A 13,931-nucleotide genomic window follows, 5' to 3' on the forward strand; every position below is an offset into this window, starting at 1 on the left:
AGAGCCTGAGGTACCAGGAAGAGAAAGGCAGCTCAGGGTTTTGGTGGCTTTCCCTATGGATGCTGCCAGTTTGCTTTCATAACTGTACCTCAGCTTTACTTCCCCACGGAGCACAGGTTGTCCAATGTTGTTCACATGGTTTGGGAGGGTTTGTGGAATACTCGAGAATTAAGGGAGTAGGATGAGATGTTTAAGGATCTACTGAGAAAGGCAAACGCTGAGTTGCCCAATTGTTTCTGAAAGCAGAGGTCTAAGAGGATAAGTTTGTTCTGGTTGAACAAAACAATGAGAGTTTCTTTTATGAAAATGGGAACCACAAGGAAACTGAGAGTGTATTTTAAAAAAGGAAGAATGTGGGCAGAAAATGGAAAACAAAGGCAGGAAACCCCGATGTGGGACACCATGTTTGAATGTCAGCATCTCTCCACTTAATCATTTGCGTGATAACAAGAAATGTATTGAAACATCCCAAGCCTCTGCCAAGCCTTAATTGGGGAGGGGAGTCATCCTATTACCTCCCAGGTATGTTAAATGACAGAGTCTATGAAAGTGCCAAGCCCATGAAAATACTTAGTAAACTGTTGTCATCAGGGGAAATCAGAAGAAAATAGCAACAAGAAAGAGGAGACGGCTCGGTGAGGGCAGTGTGGAACATACCAGAAAAGAATGAAACTAACACCCAGACTCTGTTACTGGGCGCGAGGCATTGATGAACTTTATAGTCTGAATGAGCTTGGATTTGTGATGCTGTACATCCTTCCTGCCTGGTGGTATCCTGTGCACTCTGAACAATGAGATAAGAGTGCTACATTCAACACCACCCACAGGAATTTCCTTACCTCTCTGCTCAGAGCTTTACGTGCAGGGAAGGCGCATGGAACTGGGAAAGATGGAGCCGATTGAGGGATGGATGCAACTGGGGATGAGGTTTTCACCCATTGAGAGAAGCCATTTGTCTGGCTTAGTTCACGGGTTTTCGTTGGACCCTGGGTTGCCACTGTTGTGGACAGTTAACAGTAATTGGGAGAGGATGGGAGGAATGCCCATGGGACCTGAGATGTCTTCTCTTCTCCCCTGAAGCTGAGTTCTCATGGCAGACCCAGAAGGTGGGTGGGAAAGCTGCCACAGTCTCTCGCATAGAGCCTGATACAACTTTTTCTTTGTGTGAGTGTGTTTGTGTGGGTGTGTGTCTTATGTGTGTCTGTGCATATTCACCTGTGTGCACACATAGCAGGGAGTGGAGCTCAGATGCTGACACCAGTTATACTCCTCAGTCACTCTCTACCTTATTTGTTTAATGTGTATGCAAGCTTTTCCTTCGTGTGCGTGTGTGTGTGTGTGTGTGTGTGTATGTGTGTGCGTGTGTGTGTGTGTGTGCGCGCGCGCGCGCGCGTGTGTACGCATGCGCGCGCAAGCCTGGTGAGTATAGAAGTCAGAAAGATCCACATTGCTAGGAACTGTAGCTTTGGATGACTGTGGGCCACCATGTGGTGTTAGAAATCAAATCCAGGTCCTCTTCAAAAGACCACTAATGCTCTTAACCAGTGAGTCTAACTAGCCCCTCCACCTTACTTTTTTGAGGCAGGGGCTTTCACTGAACCTGAAGCTTGTTGATTCAGCTAGACAGGCTGGGCAGTGAGTTCCAGGGATCCACCTGCCTCTGCTTCTTTTCCCCAGTGGTGGGTTTACAGCCTCGGTGCCCAGTTTTTATGTAAGTGCTGGGGATTCAGGTTCTCATGCTCAAGAAGCAAACACTTTACCAGCTGAGCCATCTCCCCACCCAGGCATACAAGCCACTTCTAGGGCCTGACTCAGGATTTTAGATTCCTAAAGCATCTGGGGAGCTGAATAATATAACACACACACAGAGAGAGAGAGAGAGAGAGAGAGAGAGAGAGAGAGAGAGAGAGAGAGAGAGAGAGAAGCTGTGAACCAGAATGCCCATTCTCTGATGTAATGTCCAACTTCAGTCTCAGGAGACAGCAGCCTTTGCCTGCATTGCTAACCTTTTACCAGCTTCCACCCATCCCAAGGAGAAATACATCCCAAGAACACAGTAACTCGAGCCCCAATTAGCATAATATAGAAACAACTTAGTCATGTTTTCCATGGGCTTTTCCAACCCCAAAACTCAAAGCGTGAAACAGGCAGAAAGAGATAAAAATACACACGTGGAACTATGAATAGATGCGTACTGCCTCGGTGTGCAACACCAATTTCTGTGGCCCAAATGAGCGGCTGTCTCTAGGAGACCCAGTCAGATGGAGCAATGGGAGGATTCCCCCCGCCCCCGCCCCAGTTCAAACTTGATAGCGTGAGAATCCACAGGAAAAGAAGGCCCCGCCCCATGGCTCGGTATGGAAGGGGTTAAGTCCTCGGTCGGTCATCCTATTCTGAAGTGATTTACGGTGATGTGTAGAGTTTCAAAACTTTTCCCAGCCTAAGTACAACCCTCTCCTTCCTCGCCAGGTTCACGGACTCTCCATGCACTGAAAAGGGGGAAGGAGGCGTGTTTTGCTGATCTGTTAAATTCTTAGTGAATTTTTCTCCATTTCCAGTGGCTGCTGTTGTTTGAGTTTGGTTTGGAGCAAACCTGAAGTAGCCCTGACATGTCTGGGATGGAATCCAGATGAGGAAGAAATAGAAGGAGAAGGGGGGAAAAGGAGAAAAGAAGGTGGGGAGAAATAAAAGGAGGAGAGACGGAAGGAAAGGGGGAAATTGTCCCCTTTTCACGTTCACACTCCTCTGTTTTCCCTCAGCCTGGAAAACATATTAATCCCAGTGTTTTTTAAGCTCGGAAACAAAGGGGCTCAGCCAGACTGCGGGAGGGGAAGGGTGATAAGAAGTTCTGGGAACTCCACAGAAGGGAAGAGCGAGCTTCAGCACTCACTAGGACTTCACTTTTAGGAAAAACTTTGTGGCAGCCAAGGACCGGCTCACACAGATCCAGGAGGACTGCAGACAAATGGAGATACAAACAGTCCCAGGGACAGCAACCGTCACCCCATCCCACTGGACCAGAAGGTAAAAGACAGCCAGAAAGAGGAATCAGCCCAGACTGGGCTCCCCGGGGCGGCTTTGCAGACAGGAGCCCAGCATACCCTTTTGTATTGCTCACCCTCCACAAGGAGACTGAGGGCAGGAAGGAGAAACGATCTCACCTAGGAAACTGTCCTCGGGACCAACCTTCAAGTTTCTTTTAAAAGCCTCTGCACGCCATCTCCATGAACCACTGTGTAAGTGTGCAAACTTTGCTCTCTGGTGTTTGTCTCTTGTTGCTTGCACGAAGTGTGAATGTGCTCATAATGTGAATGCTCCGTTTACCCGGTCTCTGGTGCATCCGGAGCACAGCCTAGGCAGAGCAGGCGTGCCTCATGCCGGCTGCCTGGGAAGCAAAGGGGGATTTCCTGCTTAACGATTGCCTCGGCTAAGCACTGACAATCACAGCAGCGTGAGAGAAGCTCTCATTCCTTTTTCTCTCCTCCGCGTTCCCTCCTTTTTCTTCTTTACCCCCTGTCCTTCTCCTTAGCCAGGAAAAGAGAGAGAGAGAGAGAGAGAGAGAGAGAGAGAGAGAGAGAGAGAGAGAGAGAGAGAGAAGAGAGAGAATGCCCAACTCTGTTTGCAATTAATGATTTTTTTCTCCCTTCTCATTTTATTTTATTTTTATTTTTGTATTATGCTCCCTCTACTTCCCCAAGTGGATAACACAATGACGTGGAAAATGGGACCCCACTTCACCATGCTCTTGGCCATGTGGCTGGTGTGTGGATCAGCATCTCAGTCTTCTGCCTTGGATAGCGATGGCCGCCCAGGAAGGAAAGTACCTTTGGCTTCTCCAATCAGCAGTAGGTCAGCTCGATATCTGAGGCACACTGGGAGGTCTGGTGGAGTTGAGAAATCCACTCAGGAAGAACCAAATCCTCAGCCTTTCCAAAGGAGGAAGAGTGTACCAGTGTTGAGATTAGCTCACCCGACTGTGAGACCGCCCCCCTCAGGTATCAATGGAGCCCCAGTCAGACCCGAGTTGAAACCCATAGCTAGGGGCTCCGCGCGTGAGATGGTCCGAGATGAGGGGTCCTCTGCTCGGACAAGAATGTTGCGATTTCCCTCTGGATCCAGTTCTCCCAATATCCTGGCCAGCTTTGCAGGAAAGAACAGGGTGTGGGTCATCTCAGCCCCTCATGCCTCAGAGGGTTACTACCGCCTCATGATGAGCCTCCTGAAGGATGATGTGTACTGTGAGCTGGCAGAAAGGCACATCCAACAGATTGTGCTGTTCCACCAGGCAGGGGAGGAAGGGGGGAAGGTCCGGAGGATCACCAGTGAGGGGCAGATCCTGGAGCAGCCTCTGGACCCTAATCTCATCCCGAAGCTGATGAGCTTCCTGAAACTGGAGAAGGGCAAGTTTAGCATGGTGCTGTTGAAAAAGACCCTCCAGGTGGAGGAGCGCTACCCCTACCCAGTCAGGCTGGAAGCCATGTATGAGGTTATTGATCAAGGCCCCATCCGCAGGATTGAGAAAATCAGGCAGAAGGGTTTTGTCCAAAAGTGTAAGGCCTCGGGCATAGAGGGCCATGTGGTCCAGGAAGGGAACAATGGCGGTGGTGGAGGAGGAAGCACAGGCCTGGGCAGTGACAAGAGGAAAGAGGACCCAAGGAGAACACAAGTCCACCCCACTAGAGAGCCTCCAAGAAAGCAGACCACCACCAAGGCAGCCACTCCTCAACCTCCCCCGACTCCAAGGGCCACCACGCTTCCTCCTGCTCCGGTCACAACAGCCACTCGGGCCACATCCCGGGTGGTGACAGTAGCTGTAAGACCTACAACTACCACTGCCTATCCAGCTACCCAGAGGCCCTGGACATCTCGGCTACATCCCTTCTCAGTCTCCCATAGGCCTCCGGCAACAGCTGAGATGACCACCGTCAGGGGCCCCTCAGTCTCAGAGCAGCTCTACCCTCTACCTCGGAAGGAGCAACAGAGAGAAAAGCCACAGGCCACCAGGAGGCCCAACAAAGCCACCAACTATGGAAGCTTCACAGCCACCCCGCCTACCACCCTCTGGGAGGGCAGCACAAGAGCTGTGGGCACAAGCCGTTTCCGGGACAACCGGACAGACAAACGAGAACATGGCCATCAGGACCCAAATGTGGTGCCAGGTCCTCACAAGCCCATAAAGGGGAAGCTGCCCAAAAAGAAGGAGAAAATTCTCAGCAATGAGTATGAAGCTAAGTACGACCTCAGCCGGCCCACCACCTCTCAGGGGGAGGAGGAGCTGCAGGTGGATAACATTCCCTCCCAGAATGCCAAGGAGTCAAAAAAGCATGAAAAGCCCGAGAAACCCGAGAAGGAGAAGAAAAAAAAGGGGAAGAGTGCAAAATCAGACAAGTTACTCAAGAGCGAAAAGCAAATGAAGAAAGCTGAGAAAAAGAGCAAGCAGGAGAAAGAAAAGAGTAAGAAGAAAAAGGCAGGTAAGACAGAGCAGGACGACTATCAGAAGCCCACCGCAAAACATCTCGCTCCGAATCCCAGGAAGTCAGTGGCCGACCTGTTGGGGTCTTTCGAAGGCAAACGAAGACTCCTCGTAAGTAACCTGTTTGGCATTTTCCTCTGTGTGCTGAGGTGGGGGCATTGGCGTGTTCGTTGTGTACGTGAAATCACTTCGTGGACGAAAGACTGGGGCTAAGTCTGCTTCATGTTCAGGAAGGTTGGGGGCAGGACATGGTGGCTCGTGCTTTTGACGCTAGCTCTTTCGAGGCGGAGGTAGATGTATTTCTGTGAGTTCAAGGTCAGTCTGGTGTACATAGTGAGTTGGTGGTGGTGAAACTCAGAGACGCTTTTAAAGCACACGGGCTGATATCTTTTCGGCAGGAAGGCTGCCTCCTCTGTTGCTGTCCCAATTAGTAGAAAGAGCAGACAGAATCTCAGGGTGACATTGGATTGAGTTATTTGCTCTGGTTTCTAGTCCCCCAGAGGTTTGGGTGAATTTGGAGTCAGATGTCAGTTTCAGAAATGAGCATGTGGAGAAAGGAGATACTCAATCCTCAGTTCTGTTTTGCCTGGTGTAATGAGTACCACGAATGCTGGGTATGTCCATTCATCTCAGGAACCTTCTCTTTGGGCCTTACTTGCCACTGTCTGTGAAATTGTAATAGGATCTAGATAAACTGAAAGAAGGTTTTAGGCAGGAATAAGCCAAGCCTAAATGGAAGGTCTTGCCTCATCAAAGAAGGAACCATGGCTTCTCCTATTTATGACTCCTTCTGCATGTACCCAGAACTCCAAGATTTCTACCCTAACCTTGGCTTCTTAACATCATGGTGTGAGCCCAGACTGCCAAGAAAAAGTTTAATATGGTACTCATAATACATAACAAAGATCAGCAAGTTCATGCTGGGTGAGGCTTTTCTTAGATATTGGTTGAAGGAGCCATGTCAGGCCAATGGGACCACACCCATTCTTCTGAACCCAGGAGCTGACTCTTGGCCTGCATTCATCTCGCAAGCCAGACAGGCACTGTTCTCTAGGGTGTTTCTCAAGAGTCTTTTGGTTTGTCCAATGTGGCCTAAACTTGGATAAATGATCGAGTAGAGAGACTCTGATGACTATGTATCTGCAGTGGCTTCGGAAGTTTTAAATGCATATTTGACATGTTCAGCAGGGCAGATGCCTTTGTGGAATTTGTTCTGGGTGGAACACGTCTGAATTTTCTTTTAGTTTCCGTCAGTAGTGATGTTAGAGATTAGAACAAAGCTCTCTCTCTCTCTCTTTCTCTCTCTCTGTGTGTGTGTGTGTGTGTGAGAGAGAGAGAGAGAGAGAGAGAGAGAGAGAGAGAGAGAGAGAGTGAGAGAGAGAGGAGGGAGGGGGGAGAAATGGAAGAGACTCCCTTTGGTACTTTCTGTAGGTTGATGGCATTTTAAGCCAGTGCTTGTACAAATTTAGGTTATCATCTGATAGGCTAGCTGTTAGTCATTTTACAGCCACTTGTCTATTCCCAGAATCCATAAACCAAAATGGAAATGTTCTGGTCCGTGCCATAAGAATCACTGGTTTCAAAGTAGAACTCTAGCAGGTTTCTGAATGTTTGTCTGGGATCCACAGAGCCAAGCTGCTCTCTTGGGGGCGTGGGAAAGCATTAACACTTGGGCTGATTTGCTCTCTTGAGTACCTGGGCCTTTGCCCAGCCCACTAAAACACCCTCACACCCAATTCTGTCCAATTAGCTAACAATGCAGGCAGAGTGTTCCTCTGCTGGATTTCAAACAGAAAGAAGTAACCGAGGGTAAAATGTCAGGATTGCAATTGTGGGCCCGCCTGACAAATACTCTCATTGCCCCAGTGAGAGTCAAAAGAAAGAGGTTTTCATACTCCACTGTTGATGTTAGCCGTGCCTTCTTCTTCTTTTGCCTGTTCGATGTTCTCTCTGTTAGAGATCGGAATGCCCAGCTGGGGCTCCCCTGCTTTTAACAGTATCCCTGGTCATAAATTGTTATCAAATAAAACTCAAAGGACAGCTTCTGCTGATGTCATAGGAGGCAAAACAGAAACCAGCTGGGATCGCCTCTGCCTATGTTGGCTCTCTGGAGCTAGCCAGAGAATCAGGTTTGTTATTAGAAAGAAAATCCCAGCAGGATAAGGTTCCATCTGTCAGGCCTGTGTGTGACAGCTGATCATATCACTAGTGTGTTTTCTGAAGTGCTAATGATGTAGGAGGGGGGAAAATGGAGTAGAAGAGGCAAGATGGAACTACCCTGATATCAAATCAATGGTTCTGGGTGAAAGGCATTAATTCCTGGTGCATTAATCCCTTCCAACTCACTTTTTCCATTCCAACTCTGTTGACGTTATTCAGGAAGTGTAGTGAGTTAATTAGCATTCATTAGGCTTAACAGTCTCAGAGCTGTGAAAGTAAGGCGGGAGAACTTTCACTTCTAGCCTCAGCTTAACCCGGTGTGTTCAGTTGCTCAATTTATGAGTGTGGTTGCATTCCAAGAAACGGTGTGCATTTTCTTCCTCATTTCTCCAGCTTTTTGGTAACTGGATCCCTGACTCAAATTTATTGTAAAACCCTTGGTGTTTTGTATTCATCCAAACCATTCTTTAGGTGCAAAAACATCCCATAGCTGCTATTTAACCAATTACTTAGGGAAACCGTAGCAGCGACTGTGTAAGTCCTGGTTAAGCAAATGACTCCTTCAAGGCCTCCAAGTGTATTGCAGAGAGATCCAGGGGTCCTGTTCTTAGACCAGAGCTCAATCCCTTAAGTCATCTGCATCTTAGTCTGTTAAAAAGAGTAGATTCTTCAGTCAGGACCTCTGTAGAGACTGCATGGCTTAGTCGGCACAGTTCCTACATGGAATGATTTATTAACCCTCTTTCCCAGATGAGAGAGTGGGAATTTAGATTAGTGAGATGCTCACCCAAGGTGTGTAACTTTTATGTAACAAAGACCTTGTATCTGCTCAACTTCGAACTCAATCCACACTCCAACCTCCCTTCCATTGAGTATGAGTCTCGCTAGGTATATGCTACCAAGGAAGTGAAAACTGGGGAGTAAAACTACTCGTTAACAAATATGAACGTCTGAAACTTCATTCTGGGGTTAGCGAGGTGGCTTGGCAGGTCAAGGGGCCTGCTACCAAGCTGGACAACCTGAGTTCAACTTCCAAGCTCCACAGGGTGGAAAGAACCAATTCCCAAGATGCTGGTTTCTTCTGACAGTATTGGAAATGAGTATGAGTACCCTTACCTCCATATTGTTGGGGTAGTCCAGTCTCTATTCCAGTATTGGGAGTGAGCATGTGTCTTCTTACCTCCACGTGCATCACACGCCCACTCTCCCCGCATATAGTCAATAAATAATATGCATTTGTAAAACTTCATTTTGTACTTTGAGTTTCTGAAACTAGTGAGGAAACAGTCACATTTTGTAAAAAGTGCAAATGTGGAGTCACTGTCCTTAGGACACAAGCTTTCCAGACTCTGACTTCCCAGGCAGTTGGTAAAATAGTTGAGTTCATTTTCCTATTCCTTCAGACGGCTTACTGTTCATTTGGGGTTGCCTACAGAGAGGATGAACAGCTGTTCATCGCTAAAATATTGGTCGTTGTGGAGGATAGCTAACAGACAATCATTGAGTGGCTCTGGGATCCCCTACTTGCCAGCTCACAGGGAGCATCGATATGCTGAACTACATGGATTCAGGCTCCCATCTTAGCTTCCTTTGGCAATGGAGTCCCCCATAATTCAAGTGGGTTAATATTTTCAACGCTGCTTCGGAGACTTGGGTATGGAGGTGGCAATCTGCTTACTTGATTTAGTTTTAGCAAAGGATTCTAGGATTCTGTTTTACAAGGCAGAAAGTTAGTTTATGGAATCCTCTTAAAAATCTTGTGTTTTGAGCCTAACATGTTACTTAGACTAAGCGGAGACTTAATGTATTCCAAAAGCTTTCTCAGTATCTTCTGGTTCCTGTTTGCCCCCTTAACTTATGAACCAGGCTTAATCCTCCTCTAAGACTCACTGATCCAGCACACCATTGAAACACAAGTAAGACCTTGCACACTTCAATTCATGACCCATGCCCTGAGTGACTGCCACCCAGCTAGCCAGAGGCCAAACGACAGGCCCATCCCCTGGGGAGTGCTGGGGAGCTCTTTCTAGGAAGAGGAAACTGGGAACAGTTTTCATTTTTAGCACTGTTGGAAATGCAGCCAAGCTAGAAAATGGATGCGACAGAGAGGACAACGCACAGGGAAAGGCTCAGACATGTCAGGTGATCAGCTGCTCCTCTCTCCCTGTGCAAACCCCGTCCATCAGCAGATTAAGTGTAAGGAGAAGGTTTTCCCATCTGGCTTATGGGCTCTGCCTAGATAGTCATAGACAGGGATCCTCATGTTTCTGAGTTTCCCCTGCCTCTGATGGATGGGTTGATCTCTGCAGCTTGAGGAATGCGAGCCCGCTGGTGTGGATCATAGGATAGGGGCAGAGTCTGAGACCTCGATGTCTTAAGAAACACGATGTCTACCTAAAAAGAGTTATAAAAGAGACACAAAAAATCCCATGCGAACTGTACAGACTACTAGAACTGAAGTTAAAAGCAGTGAGTGTTTGAGCCATGGTAGTAGGGAGAGTGTAGGAGGCTGGAGGACATGGGCAAACACACACAGGAGGAGACAGCATGAACTAGTCAAAGGCAACACACGTGCTTGGATGCCTGTACGGGTATCTGTGTGCATCACTCAACTCCTGGCCATGAAGTGGGTGTAGAGGTTGTTCTGTGGCAAGGATGACAAACGTGAGAGGCCACACGATATACAGGGGTTGGACTAAGACAAAATGCCGGGCCTCCCACTTTGACCGTGGGCATCAGTTTTTCTTCTGCACCACTCTGCCTAAAGTTGCTTTTATTTCATGATTGAGATCGGTCTGATATCAAGGGTCAAGAGAGCCTATAACCGTAGGGGGAGAGCCTGCATGGCCAGAAGCCAGGAGGCCAATCGTGTGACATGAGCATCACCTCCCTGGTGAGTTAAAACATCCCTGGGCAAAAGCTCCAGATTAAGAGAAGCCTGGGAGGACTTTGTTTCTCTGAGAATGTTAGTGGTCGCCCATCGCCTGGTACTGCTGTACACATTGGTGGAAGACGCTGCCATGCAGGGGAGAAAGGTCATCTCTGAGATTACACATTGTCTCAAATTCTTAATTATACATGTCCAGGAGGGGAAGACTGGAGGAGACTTTGAGGACTCCTAAAATATGGTCGTGGACCTCAGGGCTCCATGACGAAGCATGAGACGATGAAATGACGCCTATGTATGGATAAGAGAGGACAGTAATTATCACTCGTCCAGTGTCTGGGAAGCTGTGCTTTCGGACTCTCTAGGATATATTCTAAATATGGGCTGGGAGTCCAAAATCACGAGCAGTTGACCTTTTTATCTTTGTCTTCACTGCTTTACGTTTTGTTCATTCCATGTGGTCTATTATAAGCAAAAGACAGGCCAGAAAAGAAAAATTTAAAAAATGTCAAGTTAAAATAAAATTTCAAAATTCATCCTTCCCTATCAAACATGTAGCTAACTAAAAAACAAACCAACGACCAAAAATATGATCAGTGTATTTTTTTAGAACCACCCTGTTTTTTTTTAAGACTAAGTCTGAATCAACGAATATATTCTAGATAGTGGGTGAAATTTTTATACTTTTTCTCATGGAGATTAAAACATATTTCATAGCCAATATGACCATCTGAACAGGCATAAAACACAAAATCAAAATTAACCGGAGCCTGTCTGCTTAAAATGATGAGCTAAGAAAAAAACATTTTAAAAGGCAAAACCAAAAACCTTTGCTAGTGTTCCACTCATAGGCTTCCAGAAGCATTTTAAATTCCCAGAGGGAGTATTTTGTCAAGCACAAAAATTTCATCAGGGAACTCTAGTAGGCATCAATAAACAAGTCTGATGGAGAAAAATAAAGAGCAAGATAAACCCAGAGCCCAATTTACTGGCTGTTTTTGGTAAAATATTTGACATAGTAACTCCTCCTACCCGAAATGCTAACCTTGTGAACACGGACTTTAGAAAGAGCTCGAAAGTTTTTGGTGGGTAAGTGGGAAAGTGACTTTAAATTTGAACATGGCTTAATGCAAGAAAATATTACAGAAAAAATTAAGAAACTGTGGGCTTGTCTCTGAGGCAAGGGGTGAGCCAACACAGGGGGTCTGGACGGACCTCACTGCAGACACCTGCCCTGTGAGTTTTCCCAGTTCAGAAGGATCAAGAAGGACCTGACCGCCATCAGAAAACGCCTCGTGGCTTCCCACCGCCAGAGCAAGCAGCATGCGCCTGCCCATTCTCAGAGCGTGGGTGAGAGTTTTGGTTTCAGCTTGGAAAATCTGTGACATTGGAGAAGGCTCCAAAATAGGCAACTAAATGGCCAGAGGATCGGAGATTTTTTGTGTTAGGGTAGACACTCTTTGAGGATGCAGGAGAACCTCAATAATTAACTAAACTCATACACGTATACACGCATATGCACATGCGTGCGTACATACGCATAAACACACAGTGCATATATTCATAAATAGAATAATCAAAGACTACTCATTTTAACTGAACCATAATGAAATACAGCTTCTCAGATGGCTCAGGATCAAAATATCTGCGTGTCTTTTCTCCAGAAGAGTCATAAAACATGGATTTAAAAAAAATCCCAGATCTGGTTAAAAGAAGGCTAAAATAAGTGAGTTAGAGCCATCTGATAGAATAGAGTACCCAAATCCCCTCCTTGGGCCCAGTGTGACAATGAATATCATCTACATGGCAATATATGGCCCCATAAGCCGTCATAAGCACCGTCATAAAAATTCTATCCCATAATGTGCCAGGCCTGGCTGTGAAACTCTGCCAACATTATGGAAGTGAGAAAATGATGGAACTATCCAGGGTCTAACTCGTTAGGATAGATCTACATGAGGGAAGGCAGACAATTATTGCACGTCAGATATTCATGGACCGTGACAGACTTGAAGAATAAATACTTCTGTGTGCCCACAAATAGGAAAGCCATGGTACACACGAAGTGAGGGCCAATTAGAGAACTGAATAGAGATATCTAAACTATTTGGGCTAGTTTTTAGTTTACTTTAAAAAAAAGAAGAAGAAGAAGAAGAAGAAGACTGCCAAAATGGTGGTTTGGGTCTTGATTATGCAACTGCCTAAGAGAGCAGTTAACACAGTTTAAGCGCTCTCTGCTCTTGGTTGTCTCTGGATTTGGCCTCGTCGTGACTGGAGCACTATGAACTAATACTTGCTTGTCCTCCCATGCCTGCAGCTGATCACCACTCCCAAGGCTGAGAACAATATGTACGTGCAGCAGCGGGATGAGTATCTGGAGAGCTTCTGCAAGATGGCCACCAGGAGGATCTCTGTGGTTACCATATTTGGTCCTGTCAACAACAGCTCCATGAAAATTGACCACTTCCAGCTAGGTGCTCTTCAGCATTTTGTTGGTTTTGTTTGTTTTGATTTATTTATTTATTTATTTATTTATTTATTTATTTATTTATTTATTTTGCCTCTTCTCTATGGTGGAACAGTTGTTATGGGAGAGGTATTAGGGGGTCGTTGGAGGAAGTCAAAAGAAACAATGGGATGTTTGGAGGGTCCTCTGGTTGTGGTGACAGACATGCTGTCTATCTATCTATCTATCTATCTATCTATCTATCTATCTATCTTATCATCTATCAATCATCTGGCTGTCTGAATGTCTGCCTGCCTTCCTGCCAATTCAGCCAAACCAGGAACATTCTGGTTTAAGATGTTAGCACTTTAAAACAAAGATATGAAAGGCGTAGGGAAATGAGAAATGTATCACATAATTGGGGATAATCAGAGTATATGGCCCCTTTTCTCTTGGTTCCTGGGTCCTCTTGGTTGTGAGAAGTACCAGCTGACATGCCTACTGACTTTATGCTACTGCTGATTCAGCATGCATGGGGACCTGCCAGACCCCTGGATGCTGGCAAGCCGGAAGAGAGAATTATCTAGATGCTGGCAAGCCGGAAGAGAGAATTATCTAGAATTGGAAACTGTTGAGCTAACTAAAGAGCCATTGAAAATGTAGATTGAACTTCTCCCAAGTTGTTTGGGAGAGCAGAAGAATTTGGCTGAATGTTAGCATTTTCACAAGTTTTCATATCAAGTGTATGAGGTGCATGAGGCACAGCTCAGCCTCACGCAGCCGAGGTGAAGTATGTAGCAGTTCCTGTGAGCGGGTTGCAAGATTTATTGATTAGTCCAGTCTTACACTCAGAAGTCTGGAACCAGAGGTGATGGGCTTTTTTTTTTTTTTATAGTTCTTTTATCTATAAAACTTTCTTTGTGACAATTTTTGTGTGTGTGTGTGTGTGTGAGTGTTGTGTATAT

The 13,931-nt window shown here is 46.3% G+C and overlaps 1 protein-coding gene across 1 annotated transcript in view; it reads left to right on the forward strand.

Moving 5' to 3' along the window:
* Nucleotides 1–2,425: 2,425 nt before the first annotated feature.
* The window catches only part of Ccdc80 (coiled-coil domain containing 80), a 33,445-nt gene continuing 21,939 nt past the window's right edge, over nt 2,426–13,931 (forward strand). Inside the window, exons 1-3 of the mRNA XM_032900237.1 lie at nt 2,426–3,236; nt 3,699–5,584; nt 12,838–12,994. Of these exons, the coding sequence (XP_032756128.1) occupies nt 3,710–5,584; nt 12,838–12,994 (2,032 nt within the window). The 5' untranslated portion in view covers nt 2,426–3,236; nt 3,699–3,709. The remainder of the gene's footprint in view (nt 3,237–3,698; nt 5,585–12,837; nt 12,995–13,931) is intronic.

The sequence above is a fragment of the Rattus rattus genome, chromosome 4 (assembly GCF_011064425.1).
Source record: "Rattus rattus isolate New Zealand chromosome 4, Rrattus_CSIRO_v1, whole genome shotgun sequence".
NCBI classification, from domain to species: domain Eukaryota; kingdom Metazoa; phylum Chordata; class Mammalia; order Rodentia; family Muridae; genus Rattus; species Rattus rattus.